Below are 21,105 nucleotides of genomic sequence, written 5' to 3'. Positions count from 1 at the left end.
TACCAAGCAATCGTGCTGCATTCCAGAAGGTCTTTTGAAGCTGCAGGAGGTGACTGTGATTACACTCTTGAGAGGTAATTAGACAATAAATTGTCTGCTTCAGTTGAGTCATCAGCCGCACCGGTCAAGAGCTCTGTGAAAAGAGAAACACCTAGTTCTTAAAGGGACTTATTTTTATTCATAAATATGTCCTCAATGGTGTAGAAATACCTCGATTTTAATTCCATCAGATCAACAAATTATGACGCAACTAAAAACTATCAGCTACGTTACAAAAAATATCTCCCAAAACTTCCTTTTTTAACAGGAAATACATTAACAACACAGGAAAGAAAACTGCAGTTATTGTAAATTTGAGCCAGTGAGAAGAATGAAGGGGCGATTCTAGGATTTTCCTTTTAGGGGGGCTTAGCCCCCAATGAGGGTAAAAAAAAACAAGGTAAAAGTTTAATTTAGGGTCTAATGCTCATTTTCATTACCATGCAGTTGCAGGGTTTTATAATCACTGTCCTGAATTTGAGTTGTGGTAGTTTTTGAAAATTTTGAATTCTCTGAACTATTATGTCCATTTTAAGATGTTTTGAAGGCATTTTTTTTTTTTTTTTGATAAAACCATGTCAGTGGGCAGCTGATTATTTTTCTCTCCTCATCAGCATCACACTCTTCTTTTTGTTGTTCTCTTGCCCTATCTCTTCCCCTCCTAAAGTTGAGCTTTGACTGATAATTAGGCTTTTCAGTTTTGTAAAAAAAGCACACTTGGGATAAAGCGCTTTCTGAATCTGATGCCTATCCAGGGCTGTGGACAGGGCTTTAGCCTATAATCAGTCCTACATTTGAGGTGGAGATTTGGGGGTTAAATACACGAATTTGTGTAGCATATTTATCACAAATTTTTAGGGGGGCTTTGCATAAATTTAGGCGAAAAAGGGCCTAGTGACGCCCTGAATCATGAACCAATTAAGTATGACGTAAAAAAAAAAAAAAAAAAAACGGCTCAAAGGACAATGTAATCACTGATCTGTTTCACGAGTTAATTTCACTGACACCGGTCACTGCTTTTGATTAAAGAGCTTTCTGGCGTGGAAGATTATAAGTGAAATATGACTTATTCCATTTTTTTCCACCTCACTTAATTCTATTTTTCAGAAGATTTGGAAATGAGCTCATAAGTATTATGGACTAGGCCTACTAATAAAGTCAACTGTAGGCTAATTGTGAAGAGCTGCATAAATATTCGTAAATAATAATTTGTAAATTCAAAAATATCACCATACAGGTTTAGAAGGTCATGAAGGTGAGAATGAATGACATTTTGAGTGAACTTCTTGAAAGCAGCAGCTTAAGTCATTCAGACAGGGAGTCACAGCACCATGTCTGGTGGGTTTGAAAGTCTAACTTCTCATGTTCTTTAATACTTCATTCCCTACTTGAGTCTTCCATCTCAGTAATAATCTGCCTGAAGAGCCTCTTATCTGCAAGGACAGACTGCAGGAATCTGAAGATGCTCGAACCAGAATTTGCCTGTAATCTCACATTCCCCCAAATCATTACTGGTCATTACAAGTCACTGCACGATGCATCCTCTCGATATGGACAGAAAGCCCACATGAAAGCTGAAAGGTCAATGAAGTCAGACAATCTATCAGGATCCATACAAAGGTCAAGAGGCAAATTCCACAGCTAAACCATTGTTAAACCGACCATTGTGGAAGCTGAAAAGGGCTGGAAACAATCTGACCATTTGATTGGGGGGTTTAGGACATTTAGGAAAGTAAAAAAGGTAGGTGTCTCCAAAGTTCTCAACAAAGAGCTAAAAATAGATCTTAAACAGGCCAACAAGACAACATGAGGAGGAAGAATTCAGAATAGAGTTAATGAGGCGGGTAGCTGGAAGCATTTTGTCAGGATACATTTTCTTGTTTGTTAGACACACCTTAGGTAATTTGAACATGTCCCAGTGGTTATTTCTTTTCTTCCTGTAACTGTGAAGTGATGCATAACATCTGCCGGGTGGAGAAGACAGAATGGGAGCAGGGAATAATGAAACAATGTGTGTGATAATATATTAGCTTTCTAATATATGTGCATATTCTGTTGTAAGCACATATTGCATAGTAAGGCAGTCACATCATGGATTGTTTCTTATGAGTATGTACACCAGTAATGCTAAAATTGCAACTCTACATGCACTGATGCATTCATTTAAAATCCAACCAACCTCAAACTTTTGTACCTTTCTTTAGAATAGCCAGGCCTATGCACGGGCAAACACATCTGCTTCAGAATTTAGCAGCTAATAGAAGCAAATTGCATTCCTTGGGTCACTCACTAACCCCTAACATTAAGTTCGCTCCAGTTGATGTTTCCTCGTGATTTCACATCATGTTTTGATGTAGGCTAACATGTTTCTTTCAAAGTTGCAATTGGATAATTTGATGCCATTTTAACATGGTCATGCATTTGTTTATGTTCAGAAATGAACAACACGGAGGAAAGTGGTAGGAAAACAATGCCATTTTCAATTAAATATGTAATATAAGCTTGCAGGCTGTGACTAAAAATCATTTCAAATCTAGCTGCCATTGGCAAGAGTTGGAAACGTTTTGTGGGTTTTATTGGGTTTTATCAAACACCAACTCACAAGGTGGAGTAAAGTGTCAGTGTTTCCTGCAGGAGACACAGCATGAGCCACAATGTCCGATTCACCCCCCCAAAAAATGACTGTTACGAGCTGGTTCATTGTAATGAATCATTTGATTCATGAACCTGAACCTGCTTATGAATCAGTGAATCTTTACTGTGTTCTCAACCGACTTCCCCAGTGAATCATGAGTCAATTTCAGTTAGGTTTGATTTGAAATTAAAGGGATACTCCACTTTATTTTTTTTATTTTTGGAAATAGGCTCATTTTACAACTCCTCCAGAGTTAAAAAGTTGAGTTTTACCGTTTTCAGATCCATTCAGCCGATTTTCTGATATTTAGAAGAATATCAGTAACCAGACAGTTTCTGGTCTCATTGACTTCCATAGTAGGAAAAAAAAATATATAGCCTAGGCTACTATGTAGTCAATGAGACCAGAAACTGTCTGGTTACTATAATATATTCTAATATATAATATGTAAGGCCAACCGTCTCTTTAATAATAAAATATTATATCAGTAAGCATATTAAACTTAAGTTAAAGTATGTTCCTCCAACAGTAACATGCCAGTGTAATTGTAACTCCACTGGGATATTATTATAGTTTTTGTTTTAGTTATTTCAGTACATACAGTTTTTTATATTTTATTTTATTTCAGTTAACATATATATATATATATATATATATATATATATATATATATATATATATATATATATATATATATATATATATATGTGTGTGTGTGTGTGTGTGTAACAAGCTAATTCTTATTTGGGAGCAACAGCAGCAATTTCCTGAAATCTCCTTCGAGAAAGTCTTTTGTTTTTAGGTTGCCACGTTCAAACCGGTGGCGTGACGAGGAAGAATTAATTGGATTATTGGATATCGAGGCAATTATCCTGACTCTTTTCACTCCTTATGTCAGTGATACTAAGTAACAACAGTCAGTGATGGTATCTGGTTGGATGGTTGTTTTGTTGAAATTTAAATAATTGAAATTCAGGTGTCATCAGTTAATTAACTGCTTTGTGTTTTATCCCTGCAGCTAAAAATACATGTCACAAATAAACGTCACAGCAATCATGTCTAGACTTGAAAAGACTTATCTTTGTGCACCTGCGCTGATAGATGAGAGCTTTCCAATGAATCTTTGAAGATTTGGCCTCCTCCTCATCATCGTCTGGTCCATTAAGCAAAGTCCACTGTCAGAGCAGAAAGAATTACAAGTGACAGGAGCACAATTGAGTCCAACCAGAACTCATTTCAAAGCGAACTTCTCTCTTTTGTTAGTAAGAGAGTAGAAGTCCTTATTAGACTTATTAGCAATTTATCAACTCTCCTTTGGGTTTTATTACCAGAAGATCTCTGAAGTGCAAGCTCACCATCTAGTGGTAAAACCAGTAACAGCTCAGTGCTGAGCTGTAAAGCATGATTTATGACAATGAACAAGCAACTGCATGCATGGTTTTAAGATGTTTATTTAAAAAATAAAATAGAAAAAAAAAATACATAAAAATATTGAAGGAAAACAAAAACAATTCCTCCGTCTGACCTCTTGGATGCTTGGCGGCCACATTGAGGGCTTTCAGTATACGGATTGACAAGTTCAGGTCAGTGCTTTTGGCCACTGCGACATGACAGACTTCAGCAAAAAAAAAGAAAAGAAAAAAAGTTACATTTAAAATCCATCATTGATATTCAATGAGGAGTGTCACACTGTATCAAGCAGTACATCACCTCAAAAGGGTCAAACCATTACAGAGTGAAATACATCCACCTTTCCAACCAACACATCTACAGATTCACTCAGGAAAAACGGAGCCATTTTCATTTAGACAAATCACCAATGAAGTAGGTTCTTATTTGAAAGGAGGGGGAGAGTTGCCTCAATGTCTGACTCATTTCGCAAAAGATGCTGGTTCTATCTAAAAGCAGAAACTGCTATTAGCTATTGCATTGATAGGCGGGTGAGTCAAGAGTTCAGGACAATCCACAGTCTCTGTATCAGATATGACTTTGTAAAACACATCACACAAGTCAAAGTCATTCAATATAGACTGCAGGACATGGTTGTAGCGTTGTAACAGCAGTAAATGTAGTCCGGTTGATCTCCAGGAGGAAATATTTGCATTGCAAAAACTCCAGACAAGACGTCCAGGTGTTTTTCCACCATTAAAACAGTCTGAACTCGCATACAGGAACAGTTCACATGTGCGTCGATCTCCGAGATTTAGTTTCTTGACAAGATTTACAAGCAAATGGCCATCATGAGGGACACAGGAAGAGATTTCAAAACTCCACTTGCATAGTAACAATAACCTGTATGCCTGTGACGTTCTGAGCAACAGCAATACAGTTTTAGTGTGCCATATACAAACGGAACACAAAAAAAAATTCAATTCAATACAGTACACGAATAGGTTATTACCAAAAAGGCATATATTAGCGCAAGTACCTGGCAATAAATGCACGTCAAGATTCCAGAAAGGAATCAAAATAAATTCCCTTTCTCCGCTAGTCTGATTCGGGTGCCCGTTCAGAAGTCGAACTAGGTCCGATAAGGGCACCTTGCATAAAGCTGCACTGATCTGGAGTCCTCTCGCACGTTCATTAGAGCTTCCCTAAAATAATTCACGTCTCACACTTACCTATAGTGACTTAAAAAGGACAGACACACACATAAATGAAAGCGCATTAGGACCGAGTGCTCAATCTGATAAACCCCGAGTCCAACAGCCTCAATGGCACAAACGAACGAGACAAATAAAAGCAACAGCTGAGATTCTGAAGCTCAATGTGGAACACAGAAAGTGAGAAATGGCGACACCTGTTGGTAAAGAGTGGAAAGTCGTTCTGCGAGATCTAAACTGGCTGCTTTAACTTGCTCTCGTCCAGGTGCAATTTATGCCGAGGAAAAGGGGAAGAGGGAATATAAACTCTCAAAAAACTATTTTAAAACAGACTTTTTTTTTCCCCCACAAGGAGCCTGTCTGACAGGATCTGTAAACGATGAACAAAATTAAAACCATTACAAAAATAAAAACATTTTTACAAAACAAACAGACAAACAAAAAGGCTGGACACAAAAACAATAAAAAAAAAAAAAGAAATTAAATATGTTTCCAGAGTGAAGGAAAATACAGAAATTAAGAAGTTATTGCACAAAAAAAGTAAAGGTTGCGTGATGTATACAGTCAATACGGTGGGGGTCTCTGGAAGCATGTTGAGTGCAGAATTTGAAGCCAGCGACACACACACACACACACATCCTCACCCGATACAACAAACACTTGAAATCCACTGAATCTAGTTCGTCCCACAAGTGAAGGGTGTCACGTTTAGACCAAAAATGTGAAGCATGAAACACGCACAAAAAAGGAACGTTTCACCTGTCAACCTGGAAGTTGTGGAGTAGACGACCGAAAAAACAGTTCCTGTTCTCGAAGCTTCCTCAGGAAGATTACACAGGTCAAAAAACAAAAGTCTCAACATATACATGCACAGATTCAGTGGCAGACTGAACTACTTAGCACCACCATCACCACAACTACTGAACGAGGAGCTGGGTTTCAACCGCTGGCCTCTCTGTGCTCACACCATCAGTAGGAGGGCTAAATGAGTTCTCATCATTTTAAGATGGGACCAATGGGAGCGCCGTCGTCTTTATCTGCTGACGCTAGCCGGCAGACTGTCTCTCTTCCTGCGGCGCCAGGTGTTGCGGTTGTACTGAATGTGGTTTCGGTTTGAAAGGACGGGACTGTGCACCACGGCGGGATTGTGGAAGCCCTTCAGAGGGAACTTGGGACCTGTCTGCTGGAGAGAAGGCAAGATAGGGGAACTTACAATCATGCTAGCATCTGAAAAAAATGGCACAGAAAAATATAAAAACTGGATTTAAAGGGGTGATGAAGTGAGAAATCAAATTTTCCTTGAGCTTATCATATTATAAGAATATCCTGTAAGTTTCAGAACTGAAAACGTCCTTGTTAGTCCAATAAAAGCTATCCACTCACAGCAGTGGGCGTTTACTTCCAAGTCTTCAGTGTGAGACGCCCATAAAAACCGAGCGTTTTTCAGGTAGGCTCACGAGTTGGGTACAAAATAACCTATTACTTTTTCATTTTGATGTTTTTGAATGCAAAAACCGAGCGAACGTCATAAGTTGACCTCAGACAGCAATATAATAAAATTTAAAAAGCCAGTCCATGACCCCTTTAAATATACATAATTTAAAATACAAATGCACTACCATTCTAAAGTTCAGCGTTTAATTACATTAAGACATTGATAAGGTTACAAAATATCCATTTCAAAATGCTTTTCTTTTTAACTTTTTATTTATCAAAAGATATGAACAAAATTCATCTAAATATTAAACAGCACAACGGTTTTCAACATTTATAGAAATGTTTCTAGAGCAGAAAATCACCAGATTAAATGATTTCTGAAGGAGCACGTGACACTGAATACTGGAGTAATGGCTGCTGACGACTAAATGACATTAAAAAAAAAAAAAAAAATATATATATATATATATATATATATATATATATATATATATATATATATATATATATATATATATTAGGGCTGTGGAAAAATTAATTGCGATGAATCGCATCCAAAATAAAAGTCTGTGTTTACATAATATATTTGTGTGTGCAGTATATAATTATTTTGTATATATAAATACCTATGCATGCATGTATATATTTAAGAATTATTTGCACTTAAATTATATATATATATATATATATAAATACATAATCTGTATTATATAAATATTTTATATATGAATAACATGCATGTATATATTTAAGAATTATTTGCGCTTAAATTCTGTGTGTATATATATATATATATATATATATATACATAATCTGTATTATATAAATATTTTATATATGAATAACACATTTTCTTAAATATATACATGCATGTGTGTGCATTTATATCTACAAAATAATTATATACAGGCCAGCACACACAAATATATTATGTAAACACAGACTTTTATTTTGGATGCGATTAATCGCAATTAATTTTTGCACGGCCCTAATATATATAAATAATCAAATAGAAATCAATACATTTTTTACTGTATTTCTGATCAATTAAATGCATCCTTGTTGAACATTAAAACCCTACCTACTAAATGTATGAAAGGGATTGGCGCATCTTAAAAAAAAAAAAGAAAAAAAAAGAACAACATGTGAATGAATTATGGAATCCTCATGTATGTGATCAGCTAAAGACAAAAAAAATTAAATGATATTTATTATGAAAAGTGTTTAATTTAAATGTAATGTTTCTCTAATATTAATTACAAAAATATATACATACAGAGCAAGTTATTAAATTGATGAAAGATTAAAGTCTTTTTGAATGCTTCCCATAACACCAATGTGGGCATTAAATTTCATAATTTTACCTTATCCTGTCATTAAGCTAGTCTGAAGTCTGGATGAAGGAGGGAAAGTTGGGCTCACTGTCAAGATACAGCATATAGAGGAGAGCGCACATGGGACATCCTACCTTTGGATGATGGTGGGGACTGGGTAGAGGGCTGGGGGGAGCTGGGGGGACTGCAGGGGGGGGCATGTGGAGGTATGGGGGTGGTCCATCTGCCATACACACCTGTCTGCCAGGTAGAGCGTGGAGAGGAAGATTGCCTGGGATTGGCACTCTCGCCTACAGAAACCAAGAGAGAGGGGAAGTTGGATTCAAGAACATGCCAGTGTCATCGTCATCATCACACATCACACAAAAATCTGGCTACCAAACCAAAATCGCCCCTCACCTGGGTGGCCGGAGGCATGGTGAGTGCTGCCGTGATGCTGGCTTTGCCCGTGCCCATCTGAAGCGCTGATGACAGGGGTCCCGGCGGCAGAATCTGGAGAGGGAAGGGGGCTACAGGTGGAGTGACATACGGTGTGGAGTCAGAGTCCTGGAGGAGCAGAAATCAGTTATGTGAGAGGGAATGACAATCTAACGCATATTAGCCCTGTAAAGTCTAACATATGAAATAACCTTTTTTTTTATGTAGTTTGATCATTTGAGCTTTTTTTTTTTAATTAGCGATCGTTTCGCTTGATCCACCTCGAAAATCCTGGAATGTTTTCATCAAAAACCTTAATTTCTTTTCGACTGAAGAAAGAAAGACGTGGACATCTTGGATGACATGGGGGTAGGGTTGGGTATCGTTTGAATTTGAACGATTCTGATTCCGATTCCTTGTTTCGATTCCGGTTCCTAACGATTCTCGATTCCGATTCTTTTAAGAGGCAGGGTCAAAAAAGTTTAGCTAACCTTGCTAACCAACGGCCTTTCTGAAGGAAATACTCCTTCTGTAAAAATACTCCTTTTGTCACAAATTTTGCATTTTGCCGAGATTTCGTTATTTTTAGAAAAGTGAAGCCACACTTTGGATCGTCGACGTAAGCTACTCATGTTCGACTCGCGTGGTTATGCCAACACTTCCGGTAGACGCTTCTTCGTTGGTGTTGTTCAGCGATTTCTTCTTGCGCTCGCCGGACTGTGAATATCGAAACTAGGAATCGAAGTTTTTACTTTTGAACGATTCCGGGAAAAACGAAAAGTTAGTCTCGGTTCCAATCGATACTCGATTCTCGATACCCAACCCTACATGGGGGTGAGTAAATGATCAGCAAAAGTTTTTTAAAAGTGAACTACTCCTTTAAGATCGTTGTACACGTCTTTTCTTCTGTGAAAGCATTACTGACTTTTATAATTACACTAAAGTCCTTTTAGTTGCTAAAAGTTTTAACTTAATCAGATTATGAAAGGATAATTTGGCATAAATACGATACACTTGAGTAGGCTTTATAGGGTTAAAGTATGGACACAGATGAAGGATGCTGCTTACGATATCGCTGCCTGACAGCGAGGACGCAGAAGAGGCAGACGAGTGCTGTTGAGGGCTGGACAGGGACATGGGAGAGTCTGCGCTGTGAGGGGACACAGAGTCCCTCTGCTGCTGGTCCTCCACACCTACACCCAGCAGCGTGACCGTCTCCACCTGATCCACTGAGTCTTTATGAGATGGACCTGCATGTAAAAGCCATCAAAACATAAGGACTGGCTGGAACTGGCTTTTCTTAAGGATCTATGTGGCCCTGCAAGGAGTTGCAATATCTTAAGACATCATTAAAATGCTGTAAATAAAACGTTAGGAACACGCTCCACCCCTGGACATAAGTGACTATCTAATGCCTTAACAATGAGAACTTATTGCACCGGGAGACATTAAGAAGTACAATCAAAAACAAACAGAAGAAATCCACCTAGTATCTGCAGTCAATAAATGTATTCAGAGAAATTCTTCACATTGAGACGTACCTGGAGTCCTCTCCAAGCGGGAGTTGTGTCTGCCACCCCACTTCTTTATGATCCACTCCCTGTAGTCAATGACTTCCTGGGTGACTTTAATAATGCGGCCCAAAGTGCTGAGGGGACAATATAAATGACTGATTAATTAAAACTGAAAGTTTGAAAGAATTAGGGTGAACATGTTTTTTTGTCCATGAGAGCTGTACCTGTCACTGTCTTTGTTGGGGTAAGAACGTGCAAGAGGTGAGACGGCGTGACCCAGTATTATATACGCATAGTCAAAAGCCTCCTTCACCTGCATGGCACCATAAGAGCTTCTGCCCACATCATTACCTGAGCAGCCACACAAAGAAAATTAGTTCTTTATACTTGACCAAACAACTTGCAGTAAATTACTTTTTCACATGTTTAAAAGAAATTCAATAATGCAAACAATGAGATAGAACATCTAATTTTCAAAATGAACAAATCTTTTTCCGAATCATTTGGTTCATTCAACGAACGAAACAAATGAATTGACTCGGAAAAAGATTCATTCATTTTGATGAACGAGTTCGAACAGGAGAGTCACAAATGTGCGTCACAGAACAGAGCAAGACGACCATGTGTGTTTAAAAAAAATAAAATAAAAAAAAGTTTAAGTTTTATAATGAGCGATCGTTTCGCTTGATAAGACCCTTATTCATCGTCTGGAATCGCTTAAAGTTATTTGAACAGTTTGCAGTTTGTACTGAAACTGTCTTTTGGACCTTGAACCGTTTGGTCCCCATTGAAGTCCATTATATGGAGAAAAATCCTGGAATGTTTTCATCAAAAACCTTAATTTCTTTTCGACTGAAGAAAGAAACACATGGACATCTTGGATGCCATGGGGGTGAGTAAATTATCAGCAAAAATTTTTCAAAAGTGAACTACTTTAATGCTTCTAATTTCTTGATTTTTAAGAAACGATACTGCTTCTTAAATCCAAAGAATAGATCTTTTAGTCTATGCTGTTTTCATCAGATGAATGAACAACATTGTAGCGCAACTTGCCGCCTCTTCTAATAAATCACAATAAGCTTAGTTTTTGATAACTTTCCTTCATATTAATTATTATAGGAATATGAATTGATATGAATATACATTACTATAATAATTTTTCAATAGTTGATCAATTTGCCATGTACTATACGATATACATCTAAATGAATCAATATCGAATTGCAAGCTTGTGAATACCCAGCCCTACCAATTTGTTTCTTCAAATTCTCACACGCAAATCAATAAATAAATAAATAAATACAAATCTGCTATTTCCCCTGACCTCTTACGCATTAATATTATGGGCAATCAGAAATCATTTAAGGTGTTACCGTAGCAACATGCTAGACCAAACTCTATTGAAATAAATTGCGTGATCAGTCTCGGTGTGCTTCATGTAAGGAATTAGCTAAACTGGTCACTTATAAGGTTTCAATTCAGAAAGGACGCTGCCTCAGAAGCTACTAGATAGTAAGAAGCTCACTAGGTTTTGCATTAAATGGAGCATTTTTAATGAATAGCTTGTACATTTTACCTGGAAGAAGAGGGTCCTCTATACAAAGCATGGAGGGCCTGTAGCCATTACTCATGGCCTTCATGATGTCCTCTTTAGCCATGTAAGCACCACCATTCTTTATCCTGATGCCGGTCTTCAGGTAGTTGAAGTGTCTTCCATACAGCTCAAAGAACTCAATGAGCAGAATGCCAAGGTTCATGTTGGGATTCTTGGCATCAATTCTTGGGTGTAACTGCAAGTGTAAAACCAAAATTCAGCAGGCAAGTCGAGACATTTCGCTTTATTTGCTTGGCACAGTCATTTATTAAATTAGCATGGCTGATGAGGTCAAACAAAGGTATGAAAATATGCTTGACAAAGACGGATCTCCAAATAAGACAAGAACAAGTTATTTTTGATGTGAAACACTATGGTTCTTCCCATCGCTTAAATGTCGAAACATGCTTGAGAACTTAGACGTCTGCTAAATGTTGCACCTGTAAGAAGCTGATGACCATCAGTATGAGACTGTAGGAGCTGATTCCTCCTGTGAAGACTTCATTGAGGTCTCGCTGTAGCAGGAACTGTTTCAGCACGAAGATTAAATAAGGCAGCACGGTATACTTCTGTGTGGGAGGGAAAACAAGACATTTAAGACTTTAAAACATGAAAAAGACAGTTAACACCAGGCATTAAGAAGCAATTCAAAGGCGACTCCGTGACCACTTGAGATTTCAAAGATTTCACCATTCTGGTCTTTCTACGAAAACAGTGTCAAAACATGTTGACATCAGGAATATCGAACGCGTTTCTGTGAAGTCTTTCAAAAGCCTAAAACATGGCAAGTGCATATGCAGCTGTCTTTCACCAGAGATAACATCCAGCTGTTCAGAAGCAGCAAAAATATTTACATGAGATAATGTGTTATGATAACTGGAGACAGGCCAATAATTCTCACATTCCTCCATGTAAGATCGACATCATCTTAAAGACTGTGGGGTCTCATTCTCTAAAGATGCGTCTAATTGAGAGTATTCTTGTTATTCCTTCCCAGTGGGAGTTTATGGCACCCTTATGAACCATGGATAGGAGAATGATGAAATTTGGCATATTTATTGGGGTGGTTTTGAATAAAACCCTGACCAAATTTGGGATCTTTCAGACCAAATTTAGAAATAATTCACTTTTCTTTTGTCATATAAACTAAATTCTTATTTCACCCGACCTTACATTAACACCCATTACAGTAATAGTCATTTTAAAATGTATTGCATTCATGTAGTTTCCTTTGGCTCAGATGATCCCTGGACCGAGCCACACATAAATTAATATTTTACTTTTATTTCAAAAGTTATGATGGGAAGTCAACCCAAATTTAGATTAAATGTTATATCCCAGCAATACTTAGACCTATCAAAGAGAAACTTGGTACACTTCGTCAGCACCACAATTTGTGGGTGGTGCCGTTCCAAAATATTATTTTGCCAGGAGGGGATGAACCACCTGTCTGTGTCTGCCATTTTGAAATTTGTTTTATGATATATTTAAACACTTTGGCATATTGGCCCAAACACCTGTGCCTAAAACAAACTTAGACAGCGCTACCTAGTTTGGCTTTTAACAAAAACATCTTCGAACTTAAAAAAAAAAAAAGAAAAGTCTTCCTTGATTTATACCAATTTCAACATCTTTTTTTTGTCATTTTCCAACATTTTGCTCACCCGCCATTGCTGACAGATGTTAAAGTTATGCTTTCCCCTCCTCCTCGCTCCTTTAGTCAAACAATGACACTGTAAGACTGACACAAGAGAATCTAGTAAATCTAGACCTAGAACATGTAAATACAAACAGGATCCAAAAAAAAGTAAAGTTACGTCTTGCCATTTAGCAGTTTCAGTGGCAAATGAACTGAAAAAATATTGAAGCATTTGTATAAGTATTTTACATATCACACAAATCTGCTCCCCTCGTCCATATTTCGGACAAACAGCACGTCATAACCAGCATCACACACACACACACAAACTCAGTAGTCAGTTGGAAAACACCACTTTTCACAACATCAAGACTACTGAGGAACACTTCCTATGCTATGACACCCAATGTACAATGTACTAAGAATAGCGTCTATGCTAATGTTAGTCTTTCTGTCTCTCATCCTTATCCCGAGGTTACCGTAGTCAGCCGGATCCGGTCCAGATCAGATGGTGGATCTGCACCTAGACGCGACCAAAACACAGCCCTGATTGTCTACTAGACAATCCCCTGTGAAGGCCTCGTTGACACGACAGCCATCGGCACAGATCCTCAGCAAAGAACTAGACAGGTCCTCCACACAGACCCTATGGCCAGCTTCGGCTCCATACCGGCATGTCGAATCTGATCTTCAAGCAAAAGGAACTGGATGAATATTTGAATGCTACCTATCTAAATTCTGACATGTGATGCAGCCTGAATCATAATGACACCGTGTTCGTTCTTTGGCCATAGTGGAACTGGCCCCCCGACTGAGCCTGGTTTCTCCCTTGTCATCCTGATGGAGTTTTGGTACCTTGCCACTGTCGCCTCTGGCTTGCTTATTTGGGAATACTTAATATTCAACAATATCTGACTCACTCAAAAATTAGCTAAAGATTACCTTCACATATTCTTTGATGAAGCTAGCAGCTTTGATGCCCGTCTCCACGTTGAAACTGATGTCCACTTTCACCTCAGTCTCCTGATCTGTCAGTTTGATGATTGGTACCTTCAAAATTCAAAGATATAAATAGAAAATAATGAATTGCCAAGAAACTCACAGAAAAAAAAACAAAAAAAAAAAACCTCTGCATATTAAACAGTTAAACTGACTTTAGCAAATCTCAAATCGACAGAAGAGGGAGAGATACATACCGTAGCTTTGTCGAGAACTTTGATTGAATAGGGTTCTGCCACACTGTGTTTTCTGAGGGCCTGCTCCAACTGCTGCAGGGGAGGTTTCTCCCATTTCCCAAACACCACCAGGTCAATGTCACTACGGTAAAAAGAACCAGACAGAATCTTTCATATAGGCAATTTGTTAAATCTGCAGTCCGCAGGTTATCCTCTTTGTCGCCATCTCTGTTCGAAATCTGCAATTGCAGTCATTTACGGAATTATAAACTTTACGCGAGTTGTACTTTGACACCCTCGACACGGCACAGTGTGGATGAACACGATGTTTGAGGAGAGTGTGCAGGTGCCGGTGTGGATACTTGCATTTAGAATTTACAGATTATTCCTTTTGGAAGTATGACTAACATAACAATTTTCACTGGAAAATGTCATTTGAACTAGTAAGAAAAATCCACTTTTGTTCTGGTTCTGACATATCAGTAAATCACACTGATTAAATCTAACAATCGCTTATAAGTTATATCATGCAAAACTGAACAAATTATACTTTGTTCTCAAATTGTCGATATTTATCCTTGTTTGCTGTCCCTTTGTTTCGGAGCTGTTTTAACTCAACTGAAAGCAACTTGCACTGACAAATCTTAAATTCACTGCCATTGTTTTGTGACTTAAATGTCCTAATTGAACCAAGGCCTAATCCTGGCTTAATCTAAACTCTGTCTGTGAAACTGGGCCATAGAGTTAGCAATTTGCAATTGATGATAAAATGTTTGCTCAGTTCCTGAAAGAAAACTCAGAGCCAAAAAAGGCAAGCACGCTATGATTGTGATGTATTTGGTCACATCCCTTCCTTTCTTGAGAGTCATCTTACTGAGAGTAGTGTTATGACCGTACAGCAACAACAGGTCACAAAATGGCTTAGGGATCTGTTCAAAATATCACTGTTGTGTCAATATGCAAGATCAAACACACATGTTCATTTACCTGGTTGGGAGAAAGAGTCCAGTGCTAAAGCTGCCAAAAACCTGGACCTAAGTACATAAAAGTAAAAACAATTACGTTTGTATATTTGGACTAATAATTGTATATTTATATAGTACACACACATTTCCAAGTTTGCTTACATCAGCGGTAGGCCACAACTCCTTGATGACTGACTCTATCCTGTCCACCACCTCCTGTCTCATGGTGGCCTCCTCGGGACGAGGAGACATAAAATTGTAAAAGTCCATGATTTCTTCATGCAACCTTCGAAAAAAGAAGGAAGGAAATTATGGAAATTAAGTAATTTCATTAAGAAGCCATCACATAAAAAACTCCTGAAACAAGAATCTTGAGATTTGTTTTTATAGATATGTAGGCAACCCATTATGTAGGTAACCCTAATCACTTCAAAACTTACCGAAACAAAAAAAAATGGAATATGAATGGTGAAATGCAAAATTTAGTGCAGTGGTTAATTAAAATGGGTTAAATACACTCACCTAAAGGATTATTAGGAACACCTGTTCAATTTTTTCAACGCAATTATCTAATTAACCAATCACATGGCAGTTGCTTCAATGTATTTAGTGGTGTGGTCCTGGTCAAGACAATCTCCTGAACTTCAAAGTGAATGTCAGAGTGGGAAAGAAAGGTGATTTAAGCAATTTTGAGCGTGGCATGGTTGTTGGTGCCAGACGGACCGGTCTGAGTATTTTACAATCTGCTCAGTTACTGGGATTTTGACGCACAACCATTTCTAGGGTTTACAAAGAATGGAGTGAAAAGGGAAGAACATCCAGTATGCGGCAGTCTTGTGGGAGAAAATGCCTTGTTGATGCTAGAGATCAGAGGAGAATGGGCCGACTGATTCAAGCTGATAGAAGAGCAACTTTGACTGAAATATCCACTCGTTACAACCGAGGTATGCAGCAAAGCATTTGTAAAGCCACAACACGCACAACCTTGAGGCGGATGGGCAGAAGACCCCACCGGGTACCTCTCATCTCCACTACAAATAGGAAAAAGAAGCTACAATTTGCAAGAGCTCACCAAAAGTGGACAGTTGAAGACTGGAAAAATGTTGCCTGGGATGAGGAGTCTCGATTTCCGTTGAGACATTCAGATGGTAGAGTCAGAATTTGGCGTTTACAGAATGAGAACATGGATCCATCATGCCTTGTTACCACTGTGCAGGCTGCTGGTGGTGGTGTAATGGTGTGGGCGATGTTTTCTTGGCACACTTTATCGTTTAAATGCCACAGCCTACCTGAGCATTGTTTTTGACCATGTCCATCCCTTTATGGCCACCATGTACCCATCCTCTGATGGCTACTTCCAGCAGGATAATGCACCATGTCACAAAGCTTGAATCATTTCAAATTGGTTTCTTGAACATGACAATGAGTTCACTGTACTAAAATGGCCCCCACAGTCACCAGATCTCAACCCAAAAGAGCATCTTTGGGATGTAGTGGAACGGGAGCTTCGTGCCCTGGATGTGCATCCCACAAATCTCCATCAACTGCAAGATGCTATCCTATCAATATGGGCCAACAATTCTGTAGAATGGTTTCAGCAACTTGTTGAATCAATGCCACGTAGAATTAAGGCAATTCTGAAGGCGAAAGGGGGTCAAACACAATATTAGTATGGTGTTCCTAATAATCCTTTAGGTGAGTGTAATTAATTGATTCATGAACCTTGACATTTGGTTCCCCTCAATGTAGAACATCTGGGGAGCTTTGATGAGCGGAGAAGATTTTTATTAGTTGTTTTTTTTTTAAAATTCTCTCTCTCTCATTCAACACTTGTAGTCTATCCTGAACCAATGTCTCTGAATTTAAACTAAGCTAATTTATAGTTACTTACAGGCTAACTCACAAAACAAAATAATTGGGAGTAAACAAAAAAAAAAACCTCAAATCAAACAGACTGCTACGAATTATAAAACGCAGCCTATACTTAACAGCCTTTTGCACCTATACACAAAAATGCTGTCTAGTACTAGATAGGCAACTCACAAGGTTGAGAGACACAGTCCCAGCCTCATTTGTTTCAAGAATCTTTTGATCTACCGCACTTTAAAGGATTAGTTCACTTCAGAATACAAATTTCCTGATAATTCTGATCATTCTTTCTTCAGTAGAAAATAAATTATTTTTTAGGAAAACATTCTAGGATATCTCTCCTTTTAGTGGACTTCAGTGGGGGTAGAACAGTTTGAAGGTCCAAATTGCAGATTCAAAGCAGCTTCAAAGGGCTCTCTCAACGTGATTACATAATGCAAGATGAACATTTGTGGTTAAACTAATATCTTAATTATTTTTTACATATAAATGGCCGATCGTTTCGTTAGATAAGACCCTTATTCCTCGGCTGGGATCGTGTCGAGCCCTTTGAAGCTGTTTTGAAACTGCAATTTGGACCTTCAAAATGGTGATTCCTGTTGAAGTCCACTAGCCTATATGGAGAAAAACCCTTCCTCAAAAACCTAAATTTCTTTTCGACTGAAGGAAGAATGGCATGAACATCTTGGATGACGTGGGAGCGAGAAAATTATCAGGAAATTTTAATTCTGAAGTGAACTAGCCCTAATCCTTTAATCCTTGGTGCAACCCATCCTAATTATTTTTCACGTTAAGCATTTTAGAACGTCGAGATGTTTTTAAGGACTGCAGCAGGTGCTGTACATGGATCACAAGTGCCAAAAAACTTGCATCTTGTTCACATATTTGTGTTTTTGAGATGGAAAAATTGATAGGCTTGTTGGGTTTTGCGCTCCAGGGCTCCACAACAGCCACGTGACTGAAAACTATGGATTGAGGTTTTATCATCAGATTAGAACATGACAAACATTTGCCAAACAGGTGAACATTTCACCATTTAATATTACATGTTTGTCTCCTAGAACTGCACATTTGACAGTAGCTGGAGTTGGGGATGCAGCTGTAAATGAGTTCATTGAAAAAAAACAAAAAAAAAACAATATCATCTGTAAAAATTAACAATACACACACATACACATAAAGGCCTATATATTAGGAGTGTAAAAATATATCGTGCCATAATATCTCGCAACACAAAAATGCATCAATTAGTAACGTGGATATTCACCCAAAAAAGAACATTTGTGTGACAAAATAAATAAATAAATAATTCAAGTTTACAGAGTTTTAGTTGTCAGTATTACATTAAACTACTATATATTATGTCGAATATAATACTAATAGGGTAGTATGTCCTGCTGATACTGCAAAATATCAGTAAATCAATAATCAATAAATGTTACCAGTAAAAAAAGTGTGCTACGTTATATTAAATATATCTAGCAAGTGACAGAGTGCAAGCATATTCATCTAAAAAATACATTCTGTATTTTCAGCTTCAGAATCATCAATATTTTTATTCTGGTTTAACCATTGTCCCATTCATTGGGTTACCTGGACTAAGTCCAAGTCTATTCATTTCCATCCCCAATGTAAATCAAATTTAGCATTTTAATCAACAGTAATTTTTTTTGTTAACCTTTTACCATATGTCTCGGAGTAGTCTATAGTAAATAGCTTCTCGTGTGTGAGTTCAGTGAGATGTATCGAATAGTGACATGAGGGTATCGTTACACTCATACACACTTACATTTCTCGAATGAGAATAATCGCGATTTTAATTTGAACAAAATAATCGCGATTATCGGTTATCGTGCAGCTCACAGTAGATCTGTCGTTAGGTTTATATAAGATGGGCTATAAAATCAAATTCGCTCACAGAGAAAATTAACATTTTTTTCCCCCTGAACCTGCCTTTTGCACTTAATAACGTCCCAAAACGCCTACAATTTTAAGCCTTATTAATAAGAATGTTTATTGCAATATGACGTGTGTCTGCTATGATTCAGTGCAAAATATCTTAAATAAAATGTACATCTATGCTTCTTAATTCAGCGAATCAGTGGGTGAACCTACAACGTAACTCCGAAGGATTCGTGAATGAATCGTACAGACCGGAAGAGATCCGACTCGAAAGAACGATTCGTTGACGAATCGGACATCGTCGCTAGCCTACTACTGCTAACACACGCACAGTCACACTCACACATAACACATTCCACAAGTGACCCAACCCACCAAACATGGGACTACCAGCTATCGTGCTAAAGCTAATGTCCCAGTAAAAGGCCCAGTGACACTTTATTACACACAAAAGGCCACAGGAAAAAATAGCGTAACATTATAACGAGCGCTGCTCCTGTTATAAATCAAACTCATCTCACCCGTCAACCCCTGGGTTATATTTCCTCGTCTTCCACGGCGTGCCGGAGTTCCCATAATTGCTGTTACTAGTCCAGTTGGAGAGCAAGTAGTTTATCCCATAGGTGCTGGCCTTATTATCGCTTTTCCTCCGGCCCGGATGATGGTGGTGGTGATGGTGGGTGTGAATCGCTGCCGGATGGGACGGGTGGCGCTTCATGCAACTCTGCTGATGCTGCTGCTGCTCTTGATTGAAATGCCGTAGATGAGGAGGATGGTGCTGATGGTTGACATTATTCAACACGTTCTCGCTGCAAGTAAAAAATTGATGGCCCTTGTTCATATTATTCCCAGCGATCGCATTAGCGCTTGTAGTCCTTATTTTAGAGCAACTGGACGCCAAATCCACCACCGAGCCGGTCTTTTGGGTCATATCGCCGTCTCCCGTGTTTCCATTTAACGGGTGAGCCACAGAGCCGCTACCCGGGATCGCAGTGCTGTTGTTTTTAATGATAGTGCTGTTATTCGCATTGGACGCTACAGTCTTATAAACGTCATACGCAGGATAATTGACACAGAGGTGGTTGTTGTGGTGATGGTGGTTCTGGTGCTGACCTGTGCTAGTCCGGTTTACCTGAGACGTTTCCCACACACGCATCCATAAAGCGTTCGCAGGACCTTTCTGTTCCGGCTGAATCCAAGCGACCCTCGGATCCATTCAACTTGTCTTTCTAACAGCCCTGTCAAACAAACAAACGCCTTTTCCCCCCGTTCAGCGGATAAGTTTGAGTCCGGACTGCGAGAATGTGCCTGTAAACTGGGTTGCGCGAGACGACAGGGAAAATAACGACGTGTCAAACGCCACAACGGGAATCAGTTAGTGGCTCTTTTCCCCCCGCTAGCTAAACTGTTAGCTAAACTATACAGTGTTTCCAATATGGCGTATATTCCCTTGAACCCCGAAATCCAGTACGCATGTGTAGGATTTAAACTATCGGAGCAGCACACACCCCCACAACAACTCCTCACCGAGCAGGCGCAATCGGAGCCTATTCAGCAACCCCACCCTTCTAACCGGCATCCAAGCGAGGACACATTTGAATTTACAACCTAAATTAATATTGGGTCTACTCCGTGACTCTGCGGCGACGCGATAAAACCATAGAACGCAGCGGCGCGCTCAGTGAGCAGTGACGAGTCCGACGGTAGCTTCATGATTATAAATGGCCGCGTTCCTGTTGATGTGCGCAATAAAAGCTCATGAAGAGCTTCTAGAATCTTTTCATATCATAAAGTTGCTTTGGTATTTTATATTATACAATGTTGCATTGTCAAATATTGTGGAAAATGCAAAAATAAGTGGACATCTACTATTTAAAAGTATGTAAATGGTCTGTTTTTGACTATTTTTGAGATAATAAAAACTGTTTTGGTGGCTAATCTTACTTCAAGGTAATCAAACTTCAAGTCAGTAATCGAAGGTC

General features: G+C 38.5%; 1 protein-coding gene across 8 annotated transcripts; it reads right to left on the bottom strand.

Moving 5' to 3' along the window:
• Positions 1–4,109: 4,109 nt before the first annotated feature.
• On the bottom strand, positions 4,110–21,076 carry tent4a (terminal nucleotidyltransferase 4A). Of its 8 annotated transcripts, none has more exons than XM_089123369.1 (13): positions 19,645–21,076; positions 15,515–15,638; positions 15,375–15,421; positions 14,409–14,529; positions 14,155–14,262; positions 12,014–12,142; positions 11,556–11,769; positions 10,204–10,330; positions 10,007–10,113; positions 9,534–9,715; positions 8,448–8,557; positions 8,183–8,338; positions 4,110–6,460 (listed from the first exon to the last, which is right to left on the bottom strand). In XM_089123369.1, exons 1-13 carry the CDS (start codon positions 20,337–20,339, stop codon positions 6,436–6,438), a joined length of 2,145 nt encoding a protein of 714 aa, XP_088979495.1. In that variant the 5' UTR covers positions 20,340–21,076; the 3' UTR covers positions 4,110–6,435. The 8 variants fall into 8 exon arrangements, with proteins under 8 accessions (XP_088979495.1, XP_088979497.1, XP_088979498.1 ...); XM_089123371.1 differs by having other exon boundaries at positions 8,285–8,338; XM_089123372.1 differs by having other exon boundaries at positions 4,110–6,457; positions 8,285–8,338.
• Positions 21,077–21,105: the final 29 nt, after the last annotated feature.

This window comes from Pimephales promelas, chromosome 18 (genome assembly GCF_988280905.1).
Source record: "Pimephales promelas chromosome 18, fPimPro1.hap1.1, whole genome shotgun sequence".
Lineage (NCBI taxonomy): Eukaryota > Metazoa > Chordata > Actinopteri > Cypriniformes > Leuciscidae > Pimephales > Pimephales promelas.
The sequence above is the reverse complement of the archived record's forward strand: the minus strand, read 5'-3'. Positions and strand labels throughout refer to the sequence as shown.